This window comes from Sebastes fasciatus, chromosome 12 (genome assembly GCF_043250625.1).
Source record: "Sebastes fasciatus isolate fSebFas1 chromosome 12, fSebFas1.pri, whole genome shotgun sequence".
Taxonomy (NCBI): domain Eukaryota; kingdom Metazoa; phylum Chordata; class Actinopteri; order Perciformes; family Sebastidae; genus Sebastes; species Sebastes fasciatus.
The window spans coordinates 32,638,803-32,666,679 of NC_133806.1; the positions used below are offsets into that span (position 1 = coordinate 32,638,803).

At 41.9% G+C, this 27,877-nt stretch overlaps 2 protein-coding genes across 2 annotated transcripts; both read right to left on the reverse strand.

The window, feature by feature from the left end:
- Nucleotides 1-493: 493 nt before the first annotated feature.
- On the reverse strand, nt 494-4,865 carry LOC141779748 (homeodomain-interacting protein kinase 1-like). Its single transcript, XM_074654754.1, has 9 exons — nt 4,548-4,865; nt 3,153-3,346; nt 2,878-3,069; nt 2,559-2,740; nt 2,342-2,465; nt 2,131-2,250; nt 1,969-2,061; nt 1,695-1,864; nt 494-909 (listed from the first exon to the last, which is right to left on the reverse strand). Exons 1-9 carry the CDS (start codon nt 4,585-4,587, stop codon nt 759-761), a joined length of 1,266 nt encoding a protein of 421 aa, XP_074510855.1. The 5' UTR covers nt 4,588-4,865; the 3' UTR covers nt 494-758.
- Nucleotides 4,866-11,823: 6,958 nt separating this feature from the next.
- On the reverse strand, nt 11,824-27,798 carry has2 (hyaluronan synthase 2). Its single transcript, XM_074654756.1, has 4 exons — nt 27,106-27,798; nt 14,878-15,504; nt 13,115-13,216; nt 11,824-13,005 (listed from the first exon to the last, which is right to left on the reverse strand). Exons 2-4 carry the CDS (start codon nt 15,502-15,504, stop codon nt 12,076-12,078), a joined length of 1,659 nt encoding a protein of 552 aa, XP_074510857.1. The 5' UTR covers nt 27,106-27,798; the 3' UTR covers nt 11,824-12,075.
- Nucleotides 27,799-27,877: the final 79 nt, after the last annotated feature.

Here is a 27,877-nt window from a genome sequence, read left to right on the forward strand (position 1 = left end):
TATAGTGAAGAACATTTGTTGTAATGGTGCAGTAGAAGTACGTAGGGTTATGGTTGGGGTTTAGGGGTAAGGGGTAGGCAGTGATGTTGCAAAACCCCAAAGAGAAGTATAGTGACCAGCTGAGAGGGACAAGCAGGGTATGATTCGGTCAGCTGCTGGAGACAGTTTGCCAGTAGGGAGCCATTAGTTTGCAAAGCAACGGCGCTAAGCAGTGCTGTAATGTATTTGGCAGAGATGAAGCAGTGATGGCGTTGACTGCTGACGCACTGAGAGAAAAGCTGCTTCTACTGTGCTGCTGCTCTGCCCACATGTGCTATTCTCCTCTGCATGGAGGAAAGTTTACTTCACTGAGAAAGCTAGAAAATGCAAAAAGAGAGAGTTTGTAAAAGAGTTGGTGAGGATTTTCTATCTCATATATAGTGGGAGGTGTGGGGTAAAAGTCAGTTTAAATATTTTCAGCAGTAGGAATGAAAACGACACAGGCAGTGACAAGTTGTGGTTGAGGCATTGAGAAATTGCTATATTTAGTATACTTTGTGCAGGGTGGCTGATGTCAACACAGCTACCTATATTAAATGCATGCAAAAATAATTTATACAAGGCATGCTGTAGTTATATAGATGTTAGTCCTCCATCAGAAGACCAGTCAGCTGGATCTTCATCAGCAAGTGACTGCGTCTCCCTCAGGTGACCGTAGGGTGGGACCATCGTCTTTGGAGACAGTGTCTTTGGTTCCATTAAAATGTCCTGGTGGTGGCTTAAGCGTCGTCATCGGAACCAGAGGGTAGACCTCTGACATGAAACCCAGCACCTGACTCTTGGTGAGGTTTGCAAGCTGCTGAGGTCTTCCCCCTGTCTGCTGAGGCCTCCGTCGGGCAGACGCTCATCATAGTTCCAGAGGTGGACAAACTGGATGAAGTACGACAATCAATTAGTCCATCCAATCTCATGTGTTATCTACTACCAGTGTGAACCAGGGCTGTGTAGTCAAGTCCAATTTAATCGAGTCCAAGTCAAGTCCAAGATCAGGTCCAGTCAAGTCCAAGTCAAGACTAAGACCAAGTCAAGACCGAGTCCAGTGCAAATCGAATCCTGTTCAAGGCCATAATAGTGTCTTTCCAATGCTAATCTAGTGATTAATGAGTTAGGATGGACAGAAATAATCTATCTATAAACAATACTGATCTATCTACTAACATCAAACTAATCAATGCATAGAATTAAGGTTTGAGGATCATTACAGTCTAATGTTACATTCAGAAACCTTGAATTGATCTGATATTTTCTAACATTTCTACCCTGCAGCCACCCCCAATATGCCCACAAGCAGGGACATTTTCATTTTCAATTTATTTATTGGGAATATTATTTATGCAAATAGCATGGAGGAGGAAGTAGGTATACTGCAGCACCTCCTAAAACAAACAACCCTCAATTGATAAAGTTTAAACTTGTTTTTTTTCTGTTCATTACCATGGTTGCATAAAGGGTGTAAGAAACAGGTAACGTTCTGTACAACTGATCCCAAATCAGTAGCCGGGAACAGCTTCACCAGTATAGCCAAACCAGACCAAGACAAGACCAAGTCCAAAAAGGCACGAGTCAAAGATAAGTGCAAGACTTCAAAAAAGTGGACTTGAGACCGAGACCGGACTGAAGTACTACAGCCCTGGTGTGAACACAGTGTCACTTACTGGGCTCTGCCGTCAGGGTGCTCAGTAAGGTGGGACTTTGTGACGAACGAGTTCTGCAGAGCTCGATGGGGAGAGATTCTCTGACCCCCGTCCAGATGCAGCAGCTGTTTGATGAGATCAACAAAAGCCCTCCTGTCCTCAAATTCAGCAGCCTCCCATTTTGGATAGATCTGGATTTGGAAACAGATTCAGGTCAGTTGATCCAGCCCCGACCTCTCAGACACAGGTTAATAACTGGTACTGGTTCGGCTTTTACTCAGCAGAGAGTACCTACATTAACAAGGTCATCCAAAGAGCTGGGAAGGTCAATGAAGCTGTGCCACTCTACTACTTCCACATTGTTGGCAGCTGTGTATTCTTCAGGCATCTAAAGGAACAGTATATATGAGTACTGTGATTCAACCAACTCAAACAAAGACGAGCATGGTTACTCTACCATCAGCCTCCATGTTGGACCGTCAGCAGCCTTTTCCTCATTGAAAAAATACCGAGTATATTTCCCAGGACGGAGCAGGTGGTCCTCCGGCTGACCCAGAACCTCCACCATGCTCTTCATCTGCAGACAAAATATACAGAATCACATCAGCTGACATTCTGCAAAGTGTCCACTTGGTTCTGGACATTTGTCTGAGGTAAAGCTGACCGACCATCTGATAGTCACAGTCGACAGAGAAGAGATTTTCAGCGAGATAGAGGAAGGCCAGGATGCAGCCGACTCCCCACACATCTATAGCCTCGGTGAAGGGGAGGCCGAGGGTGACTTCTGGAGCTCTGAGGAGGCAAAGACAAGGGCCAAAGATGAGATAGTAAGATGATCTGTTTGCAAGCGTTGAGGACCAAGAGAACAATGAAGGATGAACCCACCTGTACCCGGTGGGCTGAAGATCCATCCCAGGTTGGACGTTGGAGGCTGGAATGGCTTCGCTGAAGTCTATTAATTTCACTCTGAGGGGCCGCTCCTGCTTGTTGATGAACATAATGTTGTCCGGTTTGATATCGGTATGCAGGATACCGAGACCCTTCAGGGCATCCAAGGCCTCCAATAGCTGCAGGGACAAAACAAGAAAGGGATTTAGTTTCCCATGTGCTGCTGTTTAGGGCTAAGACTTAGGATTTCTCTTATTGGTGAGTGATAGATATATAGAACTATAGATAACTGATTCCATATTACAATAATACATACCTGCTTTGCGATCGGCCGGATCTCGTTCAGAGACAGTGGATTCCAGTCTCGTTCGTGGACCAGGTCATAGAGACTGCTCTCCAGCATCTCGAATGCTAGACAGGTCTGTCCCATATAATCAAACCGCTCGAAGAACTTCACCACGTTAGTGTGGTCTGGATTCAGGACACTGATTGCCTCCAACATGGACACCTGGGGGAAAAGAAGAGGTTCCTACTCTGATGGAGCAGATGAAATCTATAAGCAGGAGAATACCGTATGTCCAAAAAATCTACCTCTTTCTCAGGGTCCTGGATGAAATCAGTGTCCTTCTTGAGGATCTTAACAGCCACTGTCTCTTTTGTTGCCATATTTCGGCACTTGGCCACTTTACCGGAGCAGCCTTCACCGATAAACTCCAGAATGCAGTAACCAGAGGAGCTGCTTAGCAGAGTCTGACCTGCTTGAACCTCAGCTGCTGTCAGTGTGACTGCGGGAGTGAACACACTGAGTCAGTGAATTTAGTAATTTAGGAAAACAGATTTAAAATGGGCAAGATAAAGTCATTGTCAAAACCAAGTAACAAACACTGGTATGATATATTCCTAACAGTATTTTTTAATAGGGATCCCCCTCTTGTGCAGACAACTTGTGCCACAGAACATGACATAGAGCTGCTCTGTCCTGTATAACATTGAAGGACCAGTTCACGTGTTGGCCTGTGTATCGGCCGGTATCAGCAATCTCTCGCAACCTATTCCTATTTATTCATTATTTCTTTAAGCATGTTATAGTAATATTTACATAGAATGAGAAGTATAAGCAAAATAAATTGTCAAACACTTGATGCATTGAATATTTAAACCAAGACATCAATTTCTTTCACTTGTACTTTTCATTGTATGTAAATATTAGTTTTTTTTCTGGCTGTCCACTTGTTTGTATGATCATTCTTTTTTATTTTTTATATGTTCGAAATAAATTTTGAAATGAAAAAAAAAATACTGTGTCAGTCATAATCAACTGTGTTTTTTTGTTTGTTGCTATTATTATACTGGGGCTATGCACCTTCTATAGTAGGCCTATAATACTTCAATAATACTCCATAAATTTGACAGTTATTAAAATGTACAGGAGATATTAAGTTTGAGGGTCCTCCCCCCAAAAAATGTGAAGATTTTTTGACTTAAAACTATGCAATTTGACATAATTTGGGACCTTTATTATTACTAGTTAAATGATTGTTTTTATTATTTATGACAGCCTTCGTCTGAACATTTAATTCTTCTGGAAATGTTTGCCCTTAAAAGAGCAGGATCAGAAAACCTTTTAAATAATGTTTCATTAATTATATGATGAACAATTCACTAATTATTTTACAAAATGGACATGAACATTGTATTGATAAATTAAAAAACCCTTCATTCTCACCCCCCACACCCTCGTGCCGTGCTTCGGCTCGTCCAGATGTTTCCCACATACAATTTTAATGTTAATACGGCTTATGAGGCTTAGCGTGCAAATACGCTGGCGCTGTGCCGTTATGAATCGGCATTATGAATCTCCCAGAGAACCTGACATGGAGAGTCACAGTAACGCCAAGAAGTAAAAAGACTGAGCACTGGTCCCCAGTGTGCTTTCAAAGCAGAAACATCCAGCATCATGTTGTGTGTTTCGTGTGTCTATCTTACCTGATGCACCAAAGGCACCTGAGCTCAGCCACAATGACATTTTTCAAAGTAAAATCTTCTCAGTTTTGTTTATCCATCCGAGCTTTTCAATTTATGACTCTCGACAACTTAGAACACTGCAACTTCATGCTGGAAAACACGTTTTTATTCAAACAATCTACTAAATATATGAGTTCTGCTCCTGACAGTTTGAAGAAGAAAGGTTTCCCAGCACTTCGTTAGTTTTTACAGACTATTTAGAAACTATTCGAGTCAAAACAGCACCACAGCACCTGACAACTGTGTGTGTGTGTGTGTTCGAGTGTGTACCCAGTAAATAAGTTTACTTTTGCCCTGACAACCGTCCACCCTCTGACACACTGGTGGATAAAAGACCTCTGTTCTCCTTCTCTCTCTCTCACACACACACACACACACACACACACACTTTCTACAAGAAGTCATCCCCGTCAGCCAAATCACTGTGATCATTGTGTCCCAAATGTGTTTACACATGTTGAGCAGCATTTGTGACTTGATGTCCGTAAATTTATGTGTCTGTATTCCCCTCTCTTTAGTGTTGGTTGCACACACCTTCTTGTAACACACATTTCCTCTTTAGGGCCCCAAATCCAAACCCTCTGGGAATTCTGGCAAAATTCAGATGAACTGACTCACATTTGGACTGCACACTTTTCTCACAATTCACTTATTTAATAATGATAGCATATTGCATATGATTCCCACAAGTATTAGGAAAAAAGCCTCTGATACACAGAAAGTGATGAGCAGTGATGACCGTTGGTACTATTCAGACCAGAAGAGCAGCCATCTGTAAACTAAAAACCCATCTATTCAGTCTGGCTTTTATGTAGTGTTTTATAGTTTTATAATATTATAATTTTATGTTTTTTATTGTTAATACTTATTTCATTTATCATCATTGTTATAGTGTTTATTTTACTCCATTTTATTTAATCAACATTTTATTGCTGATTATTATTCTCTTTTATTTTATTAAAATATTATTTTAATACCATCTGCTTATTTTGTGTAGTTTCATAATTTGTATTTATTTTGCAAATTTCCCCACTATGGGACTAATAAAGGAATATCTTATCTTATTTATTTTTATTGTTATTTTTATTTCCTTGTATTTTATTTAACTTTCACTATCTTAAATACCCCATCTCTTATTGCTTTCTTATTCAATGAACTTTTATATTGTTGTTTAAATCCATTTTTAACCCTTTATATTTTTTTCAATCGGCTGTCCAGCACTTTGAATTGCATTTGACTTGTTTGAAAGGTGCTATATAAATAAAGTTTGATTGATTGATTGATTGATTTAGGGAAACTCAAATCAACAGAAATCCAATGAAAGGAGATAAAATGATGGTAATGGCAAAGTTCACATTGTATATGTACAAATACTGCTTTATACTGTAGTTCTTCTGTTTGTCTAAATAAAACTCTGCATAGTAAAATCATACACTAAATATTTTAGGTTTAATTGTTGGTGGAGAATACAGAGCTGTTATACTGACGATTTCCATCAGAATTATGACTCAATTGTTGGTATGCTATATTTCCTCAGCTTGCTCAGACATTGAAGTGTAACAGAAGGAGAGTCAGTAGTGATCAAGCAGTGAAGAATGGTTTGATTACCAGTGTTTGTATTTCCATTACCCACCTGCTCAGGTAAGGCTATATAAAGTCATGTTATCAGGCTTGTTTCATAGCTTCGGCACGTGAAGCTTTCATGGACTTTGATGGACGATATGTGTCAGATTGATTTAGAAATGAATAATAATTAAATTCATTGAATCAAATGATTCAAAATTAGCATTTATTTTGATCCAACAATTTACACACTCATGCTGTCGTGGTGTGGGGTGAATTTAACATGGAACCCAAACGCAGAATAACAGGCAGGAAAGTATTTGAAATAAAAGCGAGCTTTAATAAAACTAAGCTGAATATTCAAACAACCAAAATGCAGGGAGGGGAACAAAGTACAAAAGAACAAATAGAAACAAACAACAAAAACCAAACAGAGGACCAAAACCAAAAATCACTAACCAGGGAAACACGAGGATCAGAGCAGGAGGTAACAGGAAACATGGAGGACAAGGTAGACGGGGCTGGAGAGACAAACGAACCGACAAGGACAGAGTGGAAACACACAGGCTTAAATACAGGACATGATTACACACAGGTGAAACAAATCAGGGTGGGGCAGACAATCAACGAAAGGCGGGAAAACAAACAAAGGAGGGAAGTAAAACCAGACAAGACACAGGAGGAGTGAACTACAAAATAAAACAGGAAACACCGGAATAATATAGAAGACACCAAATCCAAAATCACAAAAGTAAATAATAACAAGAGACTCGCACAGCCAGAACATGACACATGCCAAACCTTCACCTCCCACTCATGGACATCGGCGAAGAAGAATACTCTCTATAATCTTTGCACAAAAGATGGATGATGTGTTCCTCCTCAGAAAATTGTTCCGACAAAACTGGCAAAGGCTGATAATAATAAACACGAAGCAAAAAAGGAAATCAAGAACATTAAAGGGACTGTTTGTAAGTTCTTACACATATTAAACGCTTTTTAATTGTTTTTTATTGCCAATGTGTGAACAGGTTGTACCCTAACCTAAAAAATTAGGCCGTCCGCGATATTCTGTGTTTCCTCTATCAGCCTGTAGACTGCTTTTTATGTGAAGAATGTGGGCCGTTTTTTCTGGGAAAATCCAACGTATGTGACGTCATGCACGCCCGTGAGTGCTTTTACTCACTTCAGCTCCGCAACAAAGCTAACAGTGTGCAACCACAGCTAACGTTCGGTTAGATACGGAGTTGCAAAACAAGAATGTGACCGACCCTGGGGTGGGTGGGGGGGGGGGGGGGGGCAGGGATCAACATTGGCCGGGCCTTCGATTCATGGAGGGACCTTCGTTTGTTTTTGTTTTTTCATGTGAAATATTTAGTGATATTGTGGTTTTAACTGGCTAATGTTGCTAACGTTAATCAACATGATACCTGTCAATCACGTTCAGTCTCGCGTGCGTCATCTCACTGTTTTGACCGATGCTTACTCGCGTCTACGTAGTGCGAGTTGTGGACTTAACGGCCACAGGTGTCACTGTTAACCTGCAGTTTCTGATTCTTACATAGAGCCCATTTAAGTGTTTTGTGTTGGACTAATCGTGGCTTCTCTCCAGTCATGATGGTTAGTTAAAGATGGGGCTGGGATACAGCAGAAGTGTGTATTGAAAATCTTTGTTTCTTTGATTGCTGCTACCTTCTTGGTACACCAATAGCTATAAACTGTTCTAAAGACATTTTCAACACAACTTCAAAACTGATCTGGGAAACCCCGATCCAGTTCACTCATAAGTTAGGAGTCATAACCTGAAACTGGTGTCACGGTCCCATCCGTGTTGTTAATTTTTTGATCTCGTGCTCGTCCACTAATGTTTGTTTCCTGTTCCCAGGATCTTCTCCTGCCTGCCCTGCTCAACTCCAGCCTCAACATTCCCTCAGTCCATTCACAATACCTGCTTTTGGCAATAAAGCCTTTTGTTCCACTTCTACTCCGCTGTCTGTGTCTGCATTTTGGGTCCAAAACCTAACTGATCGTAAAAACTGGTTAATCTTGGATTTAAGTTTTTAACAGTGTGGTGTCTGCTGCCCTTCAGTTGCATTATGGGCTGTTATTGTTATGATCATGCATGGGGCAGTATCGCGCTTTAACTATCAAATAAGATACCTTAAATGGTTGGAGGAAGCTATTGAGAGGAAGAGGTCCAGGTATGAAGACCTGGTGGAGGTGTGTTTCCACCAGGGGTGCTATCCGATGGAAGTGGGATGTCGGGGCTTCAGGCACGTCCCTCAGCAAAGTGCCTAGTCTCCTCAGCGGTGACAGGAAATATGAAAACAAAAGCCATCAGAGTGACACTGAGGCATCGGAAAAAGATCCTCTAGATGGCTTTGGATCAAACGGAGCGAGCCTCAGAGTGTAAGTGCTATACTGGGACACAAACCAGGCCTTGATCAACCCTGGTGAGGTGGCCTGGGTGAGGGTGTCTGATGTTGAAAAAACCCCAAACACCCAATGGCCCCTAGGTTACATCACTGATGATGTGTCCCAGCACGTCCCAAGATCCGTCAATTAGATGGGAAAAAAAACTAAATAAAAACGTCCAACACCAGCAAATTAAAAGAAAAGTTGTTTTTATTTGGCACAACACAAAAGTGCTTTACGATAACACTGCCCATGACTAGTTTGGCATGAAAACAACCTCATGGTTCAATCGTTGGTCTCATTGATTAATAACACCTCTCCTTAAAAGAGTATGAAAATGTCACTCAGTTTTTCTGTTATTGCTTCACTCAGGGACCTCACAACTATAGAACAAAGAATTTGCAGATATAATTACATTTTTGTGCAAATGTTTTGGATGAAAGTTTGGCTTTATTGTTCATTGTATTACTGTAAGAACTGAACATTTGAGGCACGACTCCATGTAGTTTCAACACTGCAAAATATCGAAGCCTAGCAATTATGTTCACGTGTTATGTATATTAAAATAATTTCCAAATTTATTTATTGTTTCTGCAGTGTAGACAGATGGAACCTTAGGGGTTTTACATGTATACAAGAGGACAGAATCCTATAAACCACAGAATTATATTACATAAATATGCTAGTTGCTTATCTAAGTACAAAGTACAAAACACAGGTTCATCACTTCTCTTGAAATCAATAACTTATCCCTACAAATTGCATTTTTATTGTTGTAATTGCAGACAAACCCCCCAGCTCATAATTTCACATTGTTTGGTCAGATATCACAAGTCATTGTCAGAACAGTTGAAAGCACAACAAATACATTTTCCCATTTTTCTTATAAAAAATATGAGTGAAAATAAAGAATCTTTGGTAGCTAAGCAAAAATAGAATAAAAAAAAATGTGTATATATAAAATGCACTGAAATACATAGAAGTACACGGCTACAGCAAAGGGCCGACAAGGCAGAGAAATCCAGCTTTGACTTAATAAGGAACTGCGTATAAAAAAAGGACACCTTTATATTTAATATCACAAACAGATCATAAATTACTTGAGACCTTCAGAATGCATCAGTCTTTGGACGGCATCCTAATATGCCCTTGATGCAATGCAAAGAGAACCACTGAGGTATTTCATCTTGATTACGGGAGAGACATAAAAGTGCATAAGAATTAAACTCATGTCTGCTCCTGGTCTGTAACAAACACCGGACTGGTTTCACTCCAAAATGCCGTTCCCTTCCATCGAGTGCCCTTATTCACATTCCTGTTATCAGGTTTTCTCCCATTTGGTGCATTAATTCTCACATTTGCTGCTGAGGGACGCTATCCTCGATACAGTATGTGAAGAAAGGAAGAGAGCAAGGACACATGGGAGGCATAAAATCTTTGGATTGGAACATGTCCGCCGTGTCTACTTGGTGGTAATCATTCAACTTGGTAGAAAGAAACACATTAACAATAATAGTGTTAAAACCATTTTGCAACATACACCCATCATTCATATATATATATATATATACATTATATATATATAAAAAGTCATTGTTTCTGTAAAAATAAAACAGTCACAGTAGCAATGATACACCATCTCTCTTCTGGTCACATGTTCACCTGGTCACCTGATCTGGTGGAGATTATATCTACCAATCAGTGATCAGTTTGAGATTCTTCACTTTGTAAACCTGCAGGAAAAATACTGCATTCACGTCATATGGGAATTACAACGGGACAATGTGTCCAGACATTCAAACACAATGCAGCCTCTTAATAGCATGATTGGACACTTCTATGGATGTTGCACTTTTTCACATTCAACGTGTACCACAGTGAGTAATGTGTTTCATTTAAAAAAAAAAAAGCAAAACAAGAATTGTAATGTCAAGCCTGGATGAAATGGCTGATATTTAGGAGTTGCAATTAGGATTTGCCTTAATAAGTGATGACAAAAAATGTCTTCGGTTGAAATAGATAAATACATCTATAATGCGTGAAGACTATGCTGAAGTATCTTTCCCATATGACATGAGTGCAACAAAAGAAAGAGAGCAGCTTTTCATTTTAAAGCCCTTTCTGCACCCTTTCACTCGTAAATCGATGCTCAAGCTCTTCCTAAAACAGATTGGAAAGATACACCAACGCTTTGCCCCCAGAGAGAAAGAACTTTGAAGTTGTGGCATTAAATCGAGATGCAGTATAACTCATAACATACATTTCTCTGTTTGTTTTTTAATGGTAAAGTGGCTAACCTCACCTATTCATGAGATCCACACAGCGTCCATGTACTTGTAGATTACAAATACACCAGCTAGAGCTGGGGTCTCCAAACTTTTTTCCTCTGAGAGCTAATTGGACAAAATGAAAGTGGCCGAGAGCTACACATAACGCCACCAAGTTGCCAATAGCAGACATCATTTCTGTCTTACTTTTATGGTCCTTTAATAACATTGCAGCCACTGTCAGATCTTGTGTACGCTTGCTGGTCTGCTAACATCGCCTGATGTTACAGCGTCGCTGATGTCATGAAATTTGAAAGCAGCGCAACTTGTTTAATTGCTGATTGGCAAATAATCATTTTGTGTCAGAAGGGAGCGCGATGTCTGTGAATTTGATCGGATAGAAATTTAAACCTGTTTGCAATTTGACTTTGTGTTATCAAATCTATGTCTGTATTCTTTTAACCTCTAGTGAGCCACTCAGACACAGGTAACGAGCTACTGGTAGCTCACGAGCTACTTGTTGGAGACCCCTGAACTACATAGTGATGGCGGTTGCCTTTTAGAGTTAAGTATGTAATCCTTGACAGTGGAGACAGCCTGGCAGGGCAGGATGCTGGTGGTTTCAGTTTGACGTGAACTTGAAGCTATGTGGCAGTGTTTTTTTGGCTTCCCTTGGTGGGGGCAATAAGTAGATTTGTTTTCTAGTCAGGATGTACAAACATTTCTTTGAGACACACTCATGCTCTGGAGGTAAAATATTTGCACTGGTCAAGTTTAACCCCAATGGGTGGAGATACAAAATCCACAGTTTCTTTTGGCTGAGTTGCAAATGTTTGACTGAAGACCCAGTGAAAATGACAAGGATAAGAGGTAGCTAATATTACAAAGCCTAGCACTCTTGCTAATGTTGCCATACTGAGCAATCAAGTTCAGCTAGTTAGTTTACAGTAGCTGATCTTCAGCTAAACACGTTCAAGGTATCTATCTAATAGGTAAACTAATTAGCTAGCATGCTTTTCCAAAATCATGAATGCCATTTTCACGAATGAACAGAAAGAAGCAGCCACTATCAGCCACTGTCCTTTGCATGTTTTTTTTCCCATTCAAGTCTGAAAGAACCCTGGTTCTTTGCCCATTTAGGTTGAACTCAACCAATTTTGCCTCCAGAGCTGCTCTGCATCTGAAAAACATCTGTATAGTGAGTGAAAAACAACCATAAAAGAGAGTTCAGTGGTAAATGATGATCATACATCCAGCACCATATCATAGTGTGGTTCCTTCTTCCTCTTCCCACACTTATTTATGAGCACTGTATACAACATCAACAGTATGACCCAGTAACTGGCGTAGACAACCGCCCCGACGACCAGGACAATCTTTTCTGAATCAGGAAAGGGTTTTTTAGTCTGCAGGATTACTGTATAGATAATCCCGATGAAGAGGATGGTGAACCAAACTGATATAGGAATCAGACCGATGAAGTTCACCACCACCGTTTTCCTCCCAGAGGTCCCCCATCCGGACTTGTTGATTGTCGCTATTGCGAACATTTTGGCGGGCAACAGGCTCGACATGTACAGTACTGAGTAGAACGACATGAACACCATGACGATGTTGCCTCTGAGGCAGCTGGCGAACGAGGCCTTGATCAGCGCCACCGCCTGCACGATGAGCAGAAACAACAGAATATTCCAGAGCCTCCCTTGGTAGAAGAGTTGGATGGCGGTGGCGATGAGGAAGAACGGGAAGAAGCCCGTGATCACGGCCTCATAAGTCATCCACAGGTGGTGTTTGTGGAACCACATGGAGTTGTATAGCCATTCTCTGAAATACGACTTACTCCATCGAGTCTGTTGATTGAGCCACCGCAGGTATGTGATCGGCGTCTCGGTGAGGCACTTTGATCGGGCGGTGTATTTGGTTGCATAGCCGAGGCTCAGAACTCTGTTCGTGAGATGGCGGTCGTCCCCAAAACTGCAGTGGGACCCCATGAACGTCTGATTGTACCAGTCCTCGAGGAACTCGTGCAGGAGGGAGTTCCGGTACATTCCTAAAGGCCCGCTGATGCACTGCACGCAACCAAAGTAGGACTGGCAAGCCCGCTCAATGTTGAAGGCCATCCAGTACCGCACGCTGCTCAGGAAGGAGATCCACGACTCGTATTTGTTTAGGATCTAGGGAGGAAGTTGGAGGTTTAACACAATAAAAATTATATGAAATGCTCAGTTTGTAAAATTTGTCACTTGCACGGAATTAGAAAATATTCGTAGTGTTGTAACCAACCTGTACATCTCCTCCGACGCCTCCGACCATAGGGTCTTCTTCTAGAACCTTCACCATCTCCACCGATGATGCCGGGTCCAACATGGTGTCAGAGTCACACACCTGAGTAAAACACACAAAACAGACAGTGAGTTAGGGCCAAAGGTCACGTGTTACAGTCATGTAGAAAGGTACACAGCTTGGGGAGTTTTTCCTTATCTGAACGGAGGGTCTAAGGACTGTAGATTGTAAAGCCCCTTGAAGCAAATTTGTGATATTGGGCTTTATAAATAAAACTTACTTGACAATATGGCCAGTGACCCTGCAACAAAGAGTAACTGCTTTAAACTAATCTTTCTGATGCTCTTTTTTTTGTTTTTTTAGCTCTCCATCTTCTTCTATAAATGGTAATTTTCCTCCCTTACAAAATCAGGTGATGAGAACAAACCTCCAATCCCCATTAAAAAGACACATCTGTTACAGGCCGAGCCTGATGATAGTAAAAAGGCATGCAACCCTCAGTTGTTGAACACTACTGGCATGATTAAAGTAGGTTCTTTTGAAATCTCCGTTAAACCAGAGGGTTTCTGGCAGGCTGCATCCAGCTGCAGGTGTTAGACAGCATCATATCAAATAGTTTTTAAACTTGAAGTCCCCCTTTTTTTGTAATGTAAACTCATTAAAATCATTCTAATGTTATTAGAGTAATGAGTTCTTGGTTCAGTTTTGCTCATTGCTCAAGATGTCTTGAGACCAGCTGAATATTACAGAACTATTATGACGTGATGACACTTTGGCCAAACTATGGAAGTTATATAATTCACACTTCAATGGGATATAACTATGCTCTTACTTCCAACCATACTATCTATTTCCACAACAGCTCATATTTATTTTTAATTTGACTGGGTACAGGATAAAAACAGGTTTCCTGGTACTTCATCAGCCTGTGTGTTGCCAAGCTTGGCACTGTGGTTAATGTTTTTAACTCCTGTTCATATTTTAAGCCACACCACCACCACACAATATTAGCATTATTAGACTGTATTTGCCAGCCAAACACCCCTTGGCTTTTCCAAAGATATAATTAAAGCGTCATTAACTTACATCGGTCTGTCTTATTCCAGTTAAGCTATTTCAGATTGTTCGCCAGCAGACCACATATAACCTTTTTTTGACACAGTTTTGGGCCCTGACTCTGAATACCTCTCATGTAGATGATGTAACACTCAGCTCTGTGAAACAGGTCTGTTATTACACTTAGACATAAGCTACTGCCGCCCCTTCTTCACGCTACACTTCACGACACGATGCACACAGCCACCGTCCGTCTACAGTAAAAGCAGCACAAAAGACTCTTTGTGTACCCCATGTTTGGTTTGGCAGAGCCCCCCCCTCCCTTCCCGTCTACAACCATCTCTTTCTCCATCTCTCTTCTTCACTTTCAGCTCACACTGATGTCAACTGTCCTTGTCTTACCTGTGTGTAAATCACTCAGGCACATACCACTGCATATTTTATCTGTTATATAATGGTGTCTAATTTGCCTCATTCCCTCCTTCTTTTTGTCTCTCTTCCCATTTTTGTGTTCCCTTTTTAAATTCAATCTATTCATTTCCACTATCCCCTTTTCCCCCCTTTAATCATTCCTTTATTCTTCTCATTTAAACCCCTCTCTTAAAGGTGCAGTGTGTATGATTTGGCGGCATCTAGCAGTGAGGTTGCAGATTGCAAATGACTACAGACTTCTCCTTTAATATCTATCTCTAGTTTAACTGACTTACCTGCACGTAGTCTATGCTCCTCCCCAGTGCTTTGAAGGGTGTGTACATGACCTCTCTCTTCCCTCCCCACTTCTGCATGATGCACACACACTTGTTGTTCAGGATCAGCTTGGAGACCTGCTGAACGCTCTCGGCGTAGCTCTCGTCTGTCTCCGCGGGCCCCCTGCTGTGAAAGTTACTCCGCCACACGTACGTGGCCGATTTGTCCCTTCCCATGACCTCTTTAAAAATATCCATCATGTACGAGTCGTCCTCGTTGTTCCCGTCGATCACCATGATCACCTTGATCCCCGGGTACGTCAGCCTCTTCACCGACACCAGGCATTTCCTCAGGTAGTTCGGGTCCTCCTGGTACGCCGCGATGCACAGCGCCAAGGATTTATTCAGTTTGATCGGCGTCTCCAAGGACCGCCGCATGTTTCGGTGTTCCAAGAGCGCAAAGAGGCTCTGGATGGTGAGGTGGACGACCAAGATGGCGCCGTACAGGCCGAAGGACACGTGGTTGCGGGCTGTGGTGAAGAACTGGTAGCCCATGATGTAGGCCGTGGAGATGCCTACCAGGAGGGACACGCCGAACATGGTGGTCCCAAATATCCGCAGGTAGGTGAGGGCTTTCTGACACTTCATCTAGGGGACAGAATGAGGAGAGGAGGGTTACATTTAGTCAATAAAGTACACAAATGACTGTGTTTTAGTGTATTAATTACAAGCAGAATGCTATTGGATGATGCCATTTCATTCCTTTTAAATTAAACAACAACAAGAAAGTGACTTCCTATGTCATGAGGACGCATTTTAGGCTTTTTGCGTGCCATTTGTATGCCACGCAACAACAATTATAGTAACTTCCACAGTAAACCACATAGTTAGGTTTTACGAAAACCTCATAGTTGGGCTTAAAATAAGTACGTGAACTAAGTAAGATATATGTACGGAAACAACGTAACATAAGTACAGGAAACATGTCACAAACGTCACTAAAAAACACGTGAAAAACATTTATGTTCACATGTATAAAGTATATTATGCGCAGCATACATAGAAAACGCTGACTTCCATGCAGCAGTAGAACTTATTAAGCTTTACTAAGATGCAGCATATGAAAGCTTTTCACTCTTCTATGGCACACACACAACCTTGTTTTATTAGAACAAACCCAGGTAGAGAAAGCAGTAAAGTTTCTTCTCCCTTTTCTACTCCCTCTTTCCCCCTCTCCTCCCCTCTACCCCTCCCCAAAATCCCTGTCTAAATGTCAGACAGTTGTGAGTAGCCGATTGTTCCAACTCTCCTTTAGTGTGGGTGGGCGCACATTACAAGATTTCTTGACCTAATTAACCAACATGCCGGCCGCCCCTTGCCAAACGTCTGACTGCTCTCTAAATGCCCGGGAGAAACTATTATGATTTATGTTTTTTCTTCTGGTTCAAAAAGATTTTCGGAGGTGAGGAACTCTGATTTTGAAAGATGATTCTGTGTGTTTCTATGTGGGGAACAGAAAAGAACATCCTCAGCTTTTGTGTCTAAACTCTGAGCGACGTGAGCCCCACTGCACTAAATCTTCTGCTCAGTATCCTGAAGTTTGTTTCCAGCCCTCATTACGTTGCTACCGCCATCTGTTTGGCAGACCGGCGGAGACCCACTCAGCGTGGCTCAGCTCGGCTCAACGCAGAGCGGACCACCCTGTGATGTCATCTGTTTATATCTCCGTGGGAAGAAGAAGAAGACAAGGGCTTTTTAGATTTTTCTAATGCTGCACGTGTGCCTCTTCCCCCTCTGTGACTCCCCATAGAAAGGACAACTACGACATCACTTCTCCGACTAAATAGATGCAAAGATAAGCATTCACAGTGAAGAGATGGAGGACATTATATCGCTTTAAACATTATGACGAACATGCTTTTTTTCATAGCATAGAGGAAAGATCGACAGGAGTTTGACCCCTTGACATTGTGAAGGTCAAAGCATGCCTCTACGGTCGCTGAGTCAGCAGGGCACCCCCTTGTGGGACATCATTTTGACACATTTGGTGCCCTTGCATTGGTGCCGTTTAATGAGCCTTACCGTGCATATTTCATCGTCGTATATCATTATGTGTAAGTTACATGTGTACGTTTAGTCAAGACAAGCAAAGCATGTAAATCAGGACGAGCAATAAAGCCGTCAAAAGCAGAGTACACAAAGCCCAGCAGTGTTTGTGATTTGGCAGAGGGCTCTTCACGCCACACCTAAACACACAAGACAGATGGAGGGAGGGAGAGAGCTATAGGCAGGGTGAGAAAGAGAAGGAATCGTAAAGACAGAGGGGCAGAGAGAAAGGAAAAGAGAGACAGACTGATATCTAGAAAGACTACAAGAGGAGAAGAGACACAGAGAGAGCAGCAGAGAGAGGAATCTGTGCACACACCCCTTGGCTCAGACATAATGCCTTGTGCATTTGATCACTGGATGAGAAAGCCACAACCATCGTAGCAGGCCTCCTCTGGCACGTGGCGAGGCTCTTAACGTCAGCCGCTCATTTACAAGACCCCTGACGCACACACATACACACAAATGCACATATAAAAGCTTATTACACCAGGGAAGAGAGGGGGAGAGAGAGAGAGAGAGAGAGAGAGAGGAGAGTGTGTGTATGTAAAAATACACATTATTAATTGCGTTAAGCTGAGTGCGTTTCACCTTAGACCCCCCTTTAGTTTGTGCACGTATGTGTGTATAACGTTTTACAGCTATATAAGGTGTGAGGAACAAACTCCTTCACCCTGTCTCCCTGCATCCACTTTGGACTGATATATAAATGTGTAAATTATAGGTATCTAATGGTTTTTGAATGTTTGGATTATATTTTCATCAGCTTCATCTTCAACCGCTTATCCGGGGTCAGGTCACGGGGGGGGCAACAGCTCCATCAGGGGACCCCAAACTTCCCTTTCCGGGGCCACATTAACCAGCTCTGACTGGGGGATCCCGAGGCGTTCCCAGGCGTGTTTGGATTATATATTATATTATAAAAATCTTTGGTATTAGGACAGGAAGTCATCACAAATCTTTTGATATACCTCAACACCTACTGGGAATTTACAGTTTCCAGTTCACCTAACCTGCATGTGTTTGGGTTGTAGGAGGAAATCTGAGAATTTGGACGAAACCACCTGCAGACACACGGAGAACATGCAAACTACACATAGCGTTTGTTGCTTTTTTGACTGCTTGTTTATTCTTAATCCGCACTTTAGTGACATGACATGCTCGCTCTGGTTAAAAGTTTGTGGTTAAAAATACAAAATTCAAATCAGATCGTAATCCACAGATGTAAAGTTTTTGCTATTTTCTCTTTGCAGACCAACTGTCGAACATATTCAAGTGATTCAGTGCAAAGAGACACAGCTCAGACAGACGTTGCCACTTGTTAGGATGCTTTGGTCTTCATAGCATTAATTTCATTCCATGGTTTATTTAGGTGGTATGGTTTATTCTATAGGGACAAATACAATGTACATAGACAATTTAAAAACAGCTATCTGATGCAAGTATCACAGTGCTTATAGCGGATGCTAATTTGCAACACCTGTCCCTAGAAGGGCTTTTTGTGAAAATAAGAGATTAAAACAGGAATGAGTACAGGAAAAATAAATAAATACAATAAAGCAACACATTTAAAAACATTACATTCTAAAGCTAGACATGAGTTCAGGTTTGTCGCTGAATTAAACAGGATTTGGTTTCTCTCTTAAAAGTAATAAAGTTTGTAGCAAATGTCAAGTGATCAGGTAGCGAGTTTCCAGGACTTCCCTCCTTTCACAGAAAAAGCTGTCTGAGCAAAAGATGTTTCGCAGAATGGAACTTTGCATCTCATACACCCTCATGGGTGTGTGATCCAATGCAAAGGTCAAGACTAACAATTAGCTCAGAGTGACTGCAGGAAAATTAACTGCAGACTAAAAAAATCAGTCGCAACGGTCGCCCCCAGCCCCTGAGACGTAAAGCCCCTAATCAGAGGAGTATCTGTGACAATGAAAGTGTCATTGACGTGCGTCGGTATATGACGTGTGTGTGTGTGCGAGTTGAAGGTGTCATTAGTACATGTGGATGATATCAGCCCGGCTTTCTGTTTGTTTTTATATCATGGCACATGTGAGGGATGGAACCCCATCACTATCTGTGTGTGTGCGTGTGTGTGTGTGTGTGTGTGTGTGTGTGTGTGTGTGTGTGTGTGTGTGTGTGTGTGTGTGTGTGTGCGTGTGTGTGTGTGTGTGTGTGTGTGTGTGTGTGTGTGTGTGTGTGTGTGTGTGTGTGTGTGTGTGTGTCCAACCCTACGGTGACCTCGGGTTGGATGATTCAGCAGACTCACTCTAACGTCATTAACAGTCTCTGGAGTTAAAGTCCCCCTGGCTCTGTATCGGAGATAATTTTACAAAAATGTTAAGTCAAGCGTGGATGGAGAGTTGACGGTGGGTTAGCAGAGAGATGGATGAATGAATGAATGAATGAATGAGTTGTCTTGTTCTGTCCTCTGGTGAAAACTTAATTACAGATCATGTCCGACAGTTAGGAATGGCAGCAGCCTTTATGTTGGAACCGTGTTCACTTGGGTAAAGGTAACTGGTTTGAATACCTGGATTAGGTGGGAAAATGCCTACGCACCATTGAGCAAGGAACTGAACCCTCCAACTGTAACAGAAACTAGATGTTGGTAATCGTACTTCCCACTGTTGCTGTATCACTGTGGAGCAGAACATCTCTGGAGACAATAAAAATCAACATGTGATCTCTTTTAGTAATTTGAGCTACATGATCTGAGCTTATAACCCTATTCAATTCTGTACAATACATATTTACTGTGATCTTTACTGTGGATAAACACGCTCTAAACATTTGTTAAACATCTGTCCAATATGTAAGGAACAACTGGCAATGAGTTGTGTGGTTACTGACAAACAAGATGAAGAGTCCTGATGGGATTACCACAAATGTGAGCCTCATGGTGGATGTCAGGGGACCACCACGGTGGGAACCATGAATGTGGGAACAAAATTCCAGCCGAGATATTTTTCTGAATAAGCGAAAACTTTGAACTACAAGTGTTGCTAGAGGTAAAGTCAGGGGATCACCACAGTCAGCCCGATTCATCATCCGAGGATCATGAATGTCAGTACAAAATGTCATGGCAATCCTTCCAATAGTTGTTGAGATATTTCTGACCAAATTGGTGGAAGGACCAACCAAGAGAAAAGTATTTCCATCCATAGAGCCACGCCGCTAGCATGGCTAATAATGCATGATGCATAGACAGAAACCCCTTTTTCAATGCCATGCAATTATATGAAATAAATGCCCTTTAGCCAGTTAGAATTCAACATTCTTCATAGGTATAACGCAGAGGTGGGACCAAGTCATTGTTTTGCAAGTCACAAGATAGTGTCAAGTCTTTCCACTCAAGTCCCAAGTCTAGACTGACACAGTTTTGAGTCCTAAACTTGCACTCTTCACTAAATATAATGCCATTTGCATCTCCGTCTGTAATTTTCGACTCACGTCGTATGCTGCAATTTGGTTTTTTTTTACCTCCGTGTAGTGTGTTTTGGCAACAATCAAAATTATCTTTGGTATAATTTTTTCCAACTAGCGCTCAGTAACGTAACGTTCGTTTTTCATGGTTCTCTCCTGCAAACCTGATTGGATGCTTTCGGGCTGGTTCAAACAAAGTGGATCTGGGGAATTAAGTGATGATTTTCTGGGAATGAATAGAGTTAACGTTAGTTGATTCAGGAAATGAAGGTAAATGAATTGACTCGTAGTACACTTTATAAATAACATACTTTGTTAATCCTTCTAAAAGGAAGGTATCATGTATTTTTTTCAACGGGCTCAAGTCCAAGTGAAGTCACGAGTCATTGGTGTGAAAGTCCACGTTGAGTTTTTGATTTTGTCAAGTCGAGGCTAATGTCATTGAATTTGTGACTCGAGTTTGACCAAGTCATGTGACTCGAGTTCACACTTCTGGTATAAAGTATGTATAATTGTGTGTCAAAAGTTTGACATTAATTTAAGTTTCAGATTAAAGGTAGGGTCGACGAAGTTGGAAAGCTAGCATAATTTGAAAGTAGCATCGCCTCTGGAGCTCCATCTAAACCCCAAACACACATGCACGAGCACCGCCGCATCGTAACTACTTCACAGACACAGAGCGGAGAGAGGACCTCAACTCAACAACGCTACCTCATGACAAGTAACCGCAGCAGTTTTCTCTTCCATTCTCCAGTAAACGTACGGCGGCGACGCGCTTTGAGTTCAGGCTGGTGCACGCCAAGGGTAAAGTACGAGCAGGGAGGCAGGGAGGCATCTGATTGGTTCTTTCCAAGCAGACCGCGAGGCAGTGATTGGTAGACGTTTTTACAGGATTGCAGCAGCTACAGATGACGGCTCTTTTCCGGTCGTTTTTCAGAGCTCATCAGTAATGGATCGCTGTCGGGGTGTAAAGACCATTTCAACCAATAGAACAAATAGTGTAGACTGGAGAACATTTTCAACCCTGCCTTTAAGCATTTTAGGTATGTACTGCACGTAGGGAACTCTGTGACCCATTTAAATTAATAAGTGATTTAGTAAAGACATGAGAATTTCCACATGCTGTAATATGCCTTATGTACGTTATATAACAGTGGTTAGATGTCAGATATATATATGTGGCTTGTCTCGGTAAATGTGAATGCCATTAAGTCTCGGTGTTGCTCCTGAACGCTGGCCATGTGCACGTGTGTATTTATGTGCAAAAATGTGAGTGAAGCATAAACAGTGTTTTTGTTTAGCCAGTGTGTGTGTGTGTGTGTACATGCACACAGGAAGAGATGTTAGTGTGTGTGTGTGTGTGAGCGTACAGTATGTGTGCTGAAGAGAGGAAGAGATGGTTTGACTAAAGTCACAGGAGAGCAGAGGAATCCCTGCCAGCAGGGTCCCACTTCCAAGGCCTGTGATGGGACATAAAATATTACAAGGCTCGCCAGACTGTGTGTGTGTGTGTGTGTGTGTGTGTGTGTGTGTCTTTATACAGTAACTACTTTATGTGTACTATGTGAATTTGTGTGTGTCATTACTGTATTCTCTGCAGTATAACTCTGAAGCAGAGCCAAAGAAGACAGCTTGCTAGTCTGTGTGGAGCTGAGATAACATAAAGCTTACATCTTTATATTGTTGTGACTCAGCAGTCACTGGGCTGGAAGTGTAACAGCCATAAATCAGCGGCTCTGGCCAGATGAGTGCTACTCATATTAAAACTTTATGCTTGCTCTGAAGAGTGATCACCTGTGGCTGGTACACTCTGGGCATGAAGAAGTCTGAGAAAGGGCTATAATATAATAAACTGAGGGCTTAGTTATGACAATTATCTCCACCAACCTACAATATATATATATATATATATGTATATATATATATATATATATATATATATACAGGCTAATGTAAAGGCTAATGTAAAGGATATTCATGGTTCGCTAAAAGCCTCTTAGTGTTGATCCATCAGAGAAATATACTGTAGGACAAACTCAATGCTATTGGAAAACCAGACCTGCTGCAAGTCATACACACCTTTGAAATCTCAAACGCATGATGTTCTGCCAACAAAACAAAAATGTGTGTGTGTTTGTGTGTGTGAGAGGGCTGGGCAGGACTGGAGAAGGCCAGGATGCATTTTAAAAGCATTAAATGTGGGGATGGCCCTCGTGACAGTTGCAGCAGGATGCAGGAAAAAAGGGGCTCATATGTTCCTACAGTAAACAGATGATGAGGCAGAGGAGAGGGAGCGGCTGGGAAACACTCCAGAGTTTGGCTGCTGACTTTGTTGGCAAGACACACTCGACACACTCAAGGCCGGCTCGACACTTCCTGTCTACTTTTCTTGAGCTGCTTTCTGATATAAGGTCTACTACAAAATTTGTTGAGTCTCAAAAGATAGCATGAATGCAGTATTAGATGGCAAAAAATGTCAAATATACACATTAGGGCTGCCACTAATGATTATTTTCCTTGTCGATTAATCTGTGAATTGTTTTCTCGATTAATCTATTAGTTGTTTGGTCTATAAAATGTCAGAAAATGGTGACAAATTGTCAATCAGTGTTTCCCAAAGCCCAAGATGACGTCCTCAAATGTCTTGTTTTGTTCACAACTCAAAGATGTTCAGTTTACTGTCACAGAGGAGGAAAGAATCCAGAAAATATTCACATTTAAGAAGCTGAAATCAGAGAATTTAGACATTTTTTTTTCTTTAAAAAAATTACTTAATTAAACCGATTAATCAATTATAAAAATAGTTGCCGATTAATTTAATAGTTGACAGCTAATACTTTAATCGATTAATTGTTGCAGCTCTAATATACATACAGTATATTTAATATACTGTATGTATATATACAGTATATTTAATATATGGATATAAAATCAACAACTGTCATGTAGCTGTATCTTTTATTCATCATCTTACTGTACATTGCTGTGAAACGGATGCTGTGCTGTTTTAGACTCCAGTATGAATGAAACTGTTCACTCCGACTGAACTGAAAGGTCACAGGAGTTTTGAAAGGCGCCGCTAGGAAGTGGTCGACCCCCCTCACTCCTCCCCTTTCTCCTCCTCTTCCTTCTCCCTCTCATAAACCCCCCATGTGGTCACAGTGCGCTGCTGTTGTGGGAGGGCTGTCATTATGAGAACCAGGGCTAAACAGTAACACCTCCCACTGCGCCACTTTGCACCACCACCACCCCTTACTGTACATGACTGGAACAGGGCCACAACTGGCAGAGGTACCATGTTACAACATGACTTTAACCTTCCCTGTCTCTTTATTTCCTCACCTTCTGTATGCTATTAGAATCAAGTGTGATAAGGCTCTAACTGGCAAAGGCACAAAGGTTACGACATCCTTGGAGACTGTTTTGTATTACTCTACGTCGCTTTCTTCGTTGTGCGTCATCTCATTCTTTTACCACAACAGCTGGGGTTGCATCATTTTAATTTAATTTGATTTGAAAGTGAAGGTGGGCAGGGAAGCTGTAATTCATTATTCAATAAAACATTGTGGTAAATTCGTTCAATTCCAAAGCCAAACCATGCTGTTTGGTGTTTTGGCATTTTCTCCGTTTGACTCATCCCTCAAGCTCTCCTTTTTTTGTGAATGAGCAGAAGGAAGCAATGCAACCATATACTACGGATGTAGGTGTTAGAGGAAGACTGAGCGAGGAAGAGCAGCAGAGGACTACAGTATTCACTAAGAGAAGAGAGAAAGTGGGTTGGAAGGAAGTGAGTTAGTGAGAGAGGGAGGGATGGCAGACACCAAAAGAAGGAGGAGGAGAATAGACTGGAGGCACTTGGCTCAGATCACTGCCAGCTGAGGCACTGGACTTACGTCGCTGTGGCAGACTCCAAAGATTTTCAGCCAAATTACAGACGCGACTCAGTTGAGAATGCCTCGCTCTGCAGCCACTCATCTGCCTGGTTATTTATTTGGTTTTCAGTCGTATATAGTTTCACAAAGACAGCAAAAATGATATTTTTTAGCCTTCACTCACGTATGAAAAAAGCTTCTGTATGTGAATAAAAAAAGTTTTAAATGGTTTCTCCGTTTATGCATCCAGCCTGTCTCTGTCATCCATTGATCCAACACATCCCTTATCTGACTGTGGTATAACTGTCTGTGGACAGTTATAAATAACGGACTTCCTCCCTACATGGTTCTGTATTACCACAGTTAATTACAGCTAACAGATAGCATAAGAGACAGAGTCCATAGCTAGCCTGAAAGAAAGCAACGATGTGACTCATGAGATTTAAAATTGCTGACCTTTTGTTATCTGCTATCTATCACCAATAACATCAAACATGGAAATGTCCAGGAGCCAGCGATACTCAAACACAGCTTCCTTTCTCCAGCTCCTTCCTTTACCGTAAACTCCTGGGCCTATGCATTAACACTGGCATCATCGCTCCCTGTGAGACCCTGTGACTCAGTATGAGGTAGTGGGAATCTAACTCAGAACCTCGCTGACATCCAAATTTTCACTTTTACTGGCTGCTTCACTGCCTCCTTTACCAAGGGGAACCTGGAAACAAACTGTGGCATTAATGCAGAATAGATGAGGTAGGTAGGAGGTGGTGTTGTGTGTTTGGGAGGGGCTGCTGCACATATGCACTCTATATCCTAACTCAAGTAGTTATACCTTGCCGGCCCCGAGGCCCTATACCCTGAAGGACCCATGCTGTGAGCAGTAATGGCACGTGGGACTTGTTGTGTGCTCTAATGGAGACCAGCCATGGAATGCCTTCCTCTGTTGAGTAGTAAACTGCTCTGTGCGCTGTGCGGAAGAACATCCTGTAGCAATGATGGGTCTACAGTGAACTGAGTCACCTATTGAAGAGTGCAAAAAAGAGTTACTTTTCTTCCTCTTTTGGCATCACCAACTACAGCAGGCAACCTTCATGGACTACCCACACTGCTGCACATACAAATTAAATCTCTGTTTAAGTGCTTCATGTTCCACTAACAGGCAGCAGAGATGGATTGCCTTCCTCTCTGTACTGTAGCACACGGAGCCAAATGCTCAGCAGAGGAACTCCCCCGAGGGCTGAGATTAGGGACAGTATGTTGGTATTAGTCTGGATACATGTGTGCATTGACAGAGGTCCACACATGCACTGATTACACAAAGAACTTTTGTCCTGAAACTATAATTTAAAAATTGACATGTGCATTTTACATTAATAATAATTAGTGTGGTAGCTACTGTAAAAGTTTCTACAGAGGTACAGTGATAGTGGACACATTTAAAACACTGCACAAGAGCAGCTAAAGTGAACAACATGTGTTGGATAAACGGTATTTAGATACTCTTGGAAAAGCCGGCAAGTTTAAGAAGTTCCTGTGTGATAGGGGACGCGGGGACCTCTCACATTGACATGTTCATACTGACAGCGGACTAAATGCTGCATGACTCCGTACAGGTGGATATCAACGTGGTTGCAGCTTGAACAGCGTAATCACTAGTCTAGAATGCATCATGAAAAGATAACTGCAGGTTAGTAGGCAGTAGATTCCATGTGTAGGGTAGAAACTCTGTACTGTACATCATATATCAATGGCAGGAATGCTTAGACATCCAACTCACAGATGGGCATTCCTTGTGTGGGTTTTATAGGAGCCAATATTGGCATCTGCACAATGAGGTCAGTGTAGACGGATTGGAGGAAGACAGTATGTCAAAGGAGTGTGACAGATGTTCATTTGCATTAGTGTATAATGTGTAGTGGGTGTGCAAGCAAGACATGTGCAAAAATGACGTCTTAATGTGGCTGTGTTTAGGTGGCACCTGCATAAGCTTTCAGGCATGTTTGCATGCATCTATCTGATCACTAACACAAGATCAGAGCCACTGGATGAACATTTCAGTGAGGTAAATGTCTGCCACCACTACCCCGCCACTCAGAGTACAATATTATCAACAACTACTGAAGTATTGTATAAAACCTGAAGGCCATTCAGTCTTCACGTGTGCGCACATGCCGGTCTTTCACATTAGTCATCAAATTACGCGCTCCAACCATGAGGCACTCTGGACGTGTCCAAGTCCAGCCTTCCCATTGGCTCACACTACCTTCAGACAATGACGTTGACCTACGGCTTGCGACGTCATCATAGTTTATTCTTCGGCTGACGATAAGTGGCTCGTGTAGTTTTGTATGATTAGGAGACTAATCTGGGCGGATATGTTTCGCACATTTCCACAGCTGGCACAGCTGGGCAAAGAGGAATGCAGATGTTCGTGCCAGACATATTCAACTTTGGAGACATTTCTTTTTCTAAGTTTTAATGTCGGAATATTTTAATGCAGTATCTAATATCTGAGAAAGAAAAAAAAGACGCAATTCAACTTAAAACCTTCCAGAGATGCTTTGCGCGTTTTACGCACGACCCGTTAAGGCGCATGAAGAGAAAAAAGTGACATCTGACATGCATGACTCCCTTTACTGAGCTTCAATATTTGACAACACCCTTTTTATTTAAAATTATGAAAGCAACATCATATCTGAATATATTGAAATGAAAGTTTGGAGCAACAACGTGTCCAAAAGAATAATTAAATACAGTTAATTATGAGTGGCTTCTGTTGAGCATCTATCACCGTCTCTCAGCGAGCAGCAGGCTGCAGGCTCACCAGACCAAACGCTCAACGGCCGCCTACCTTGGATCAGCTGTCGTCCTCTGGTTCGTCCTTGAGAAGGATGCGGTCAGCTCCGGCGGCTCTGGGACCGCTCCACGGAGAGGAAAAGTCTCGACAAAGTTTCACAGGACACTTGTGTAGTAATGAGTCTCATGAAGCCGCTGAAATTGATCCTCATTAACAAGATGAAAAAAAATTGACGCCCGTTCCTCTAAGTGTGCTCAGCTGGATGCTCAACAAGTATTCACGACTAGTATCTACCAGTTTGTCTGCAGTCATCACACCGCATGCTTCTGGGGTGCACACACGCAGACATCATGTCAGTCAACTTTGGCACCATTCATATAAAAAAGTATAAATAAAGAGTAGACTATGCAAAAATGATAAATATTTTTCTCCATCAACTTCTGACACTTTCATTCATATTTCAAAAGTTCTTTAAAAGTTACAAAAACTCTGGCAGCGTCTATCATAATCTGAATAAAAAAAAAAAAAATTTCCAGCAATGACTCTAATAATCAAATGTGAGTCAGATCATTAGTCTTGAGGGGCATGTAGGTATTCTCTCTCTAGTTTTCCCAAGCATCCAGGTTACACACAGCGCAGAGAAGTGGCCAGAAGTCTCTCTGCTGTCTAATTCCTTCCAGACGGCTGTGTGTGTGTGCGTGTGCGTGTGTGGAGCCTCCTTTGTGGCTGCTTCGGCTCCCAAAGCCCTTTTACCGGGCTACAACACATTGGACTGTTGTTTTAATAAGAGGGGATGGTTTGGGGGGTATAAGGAGGAGCGAGGAAG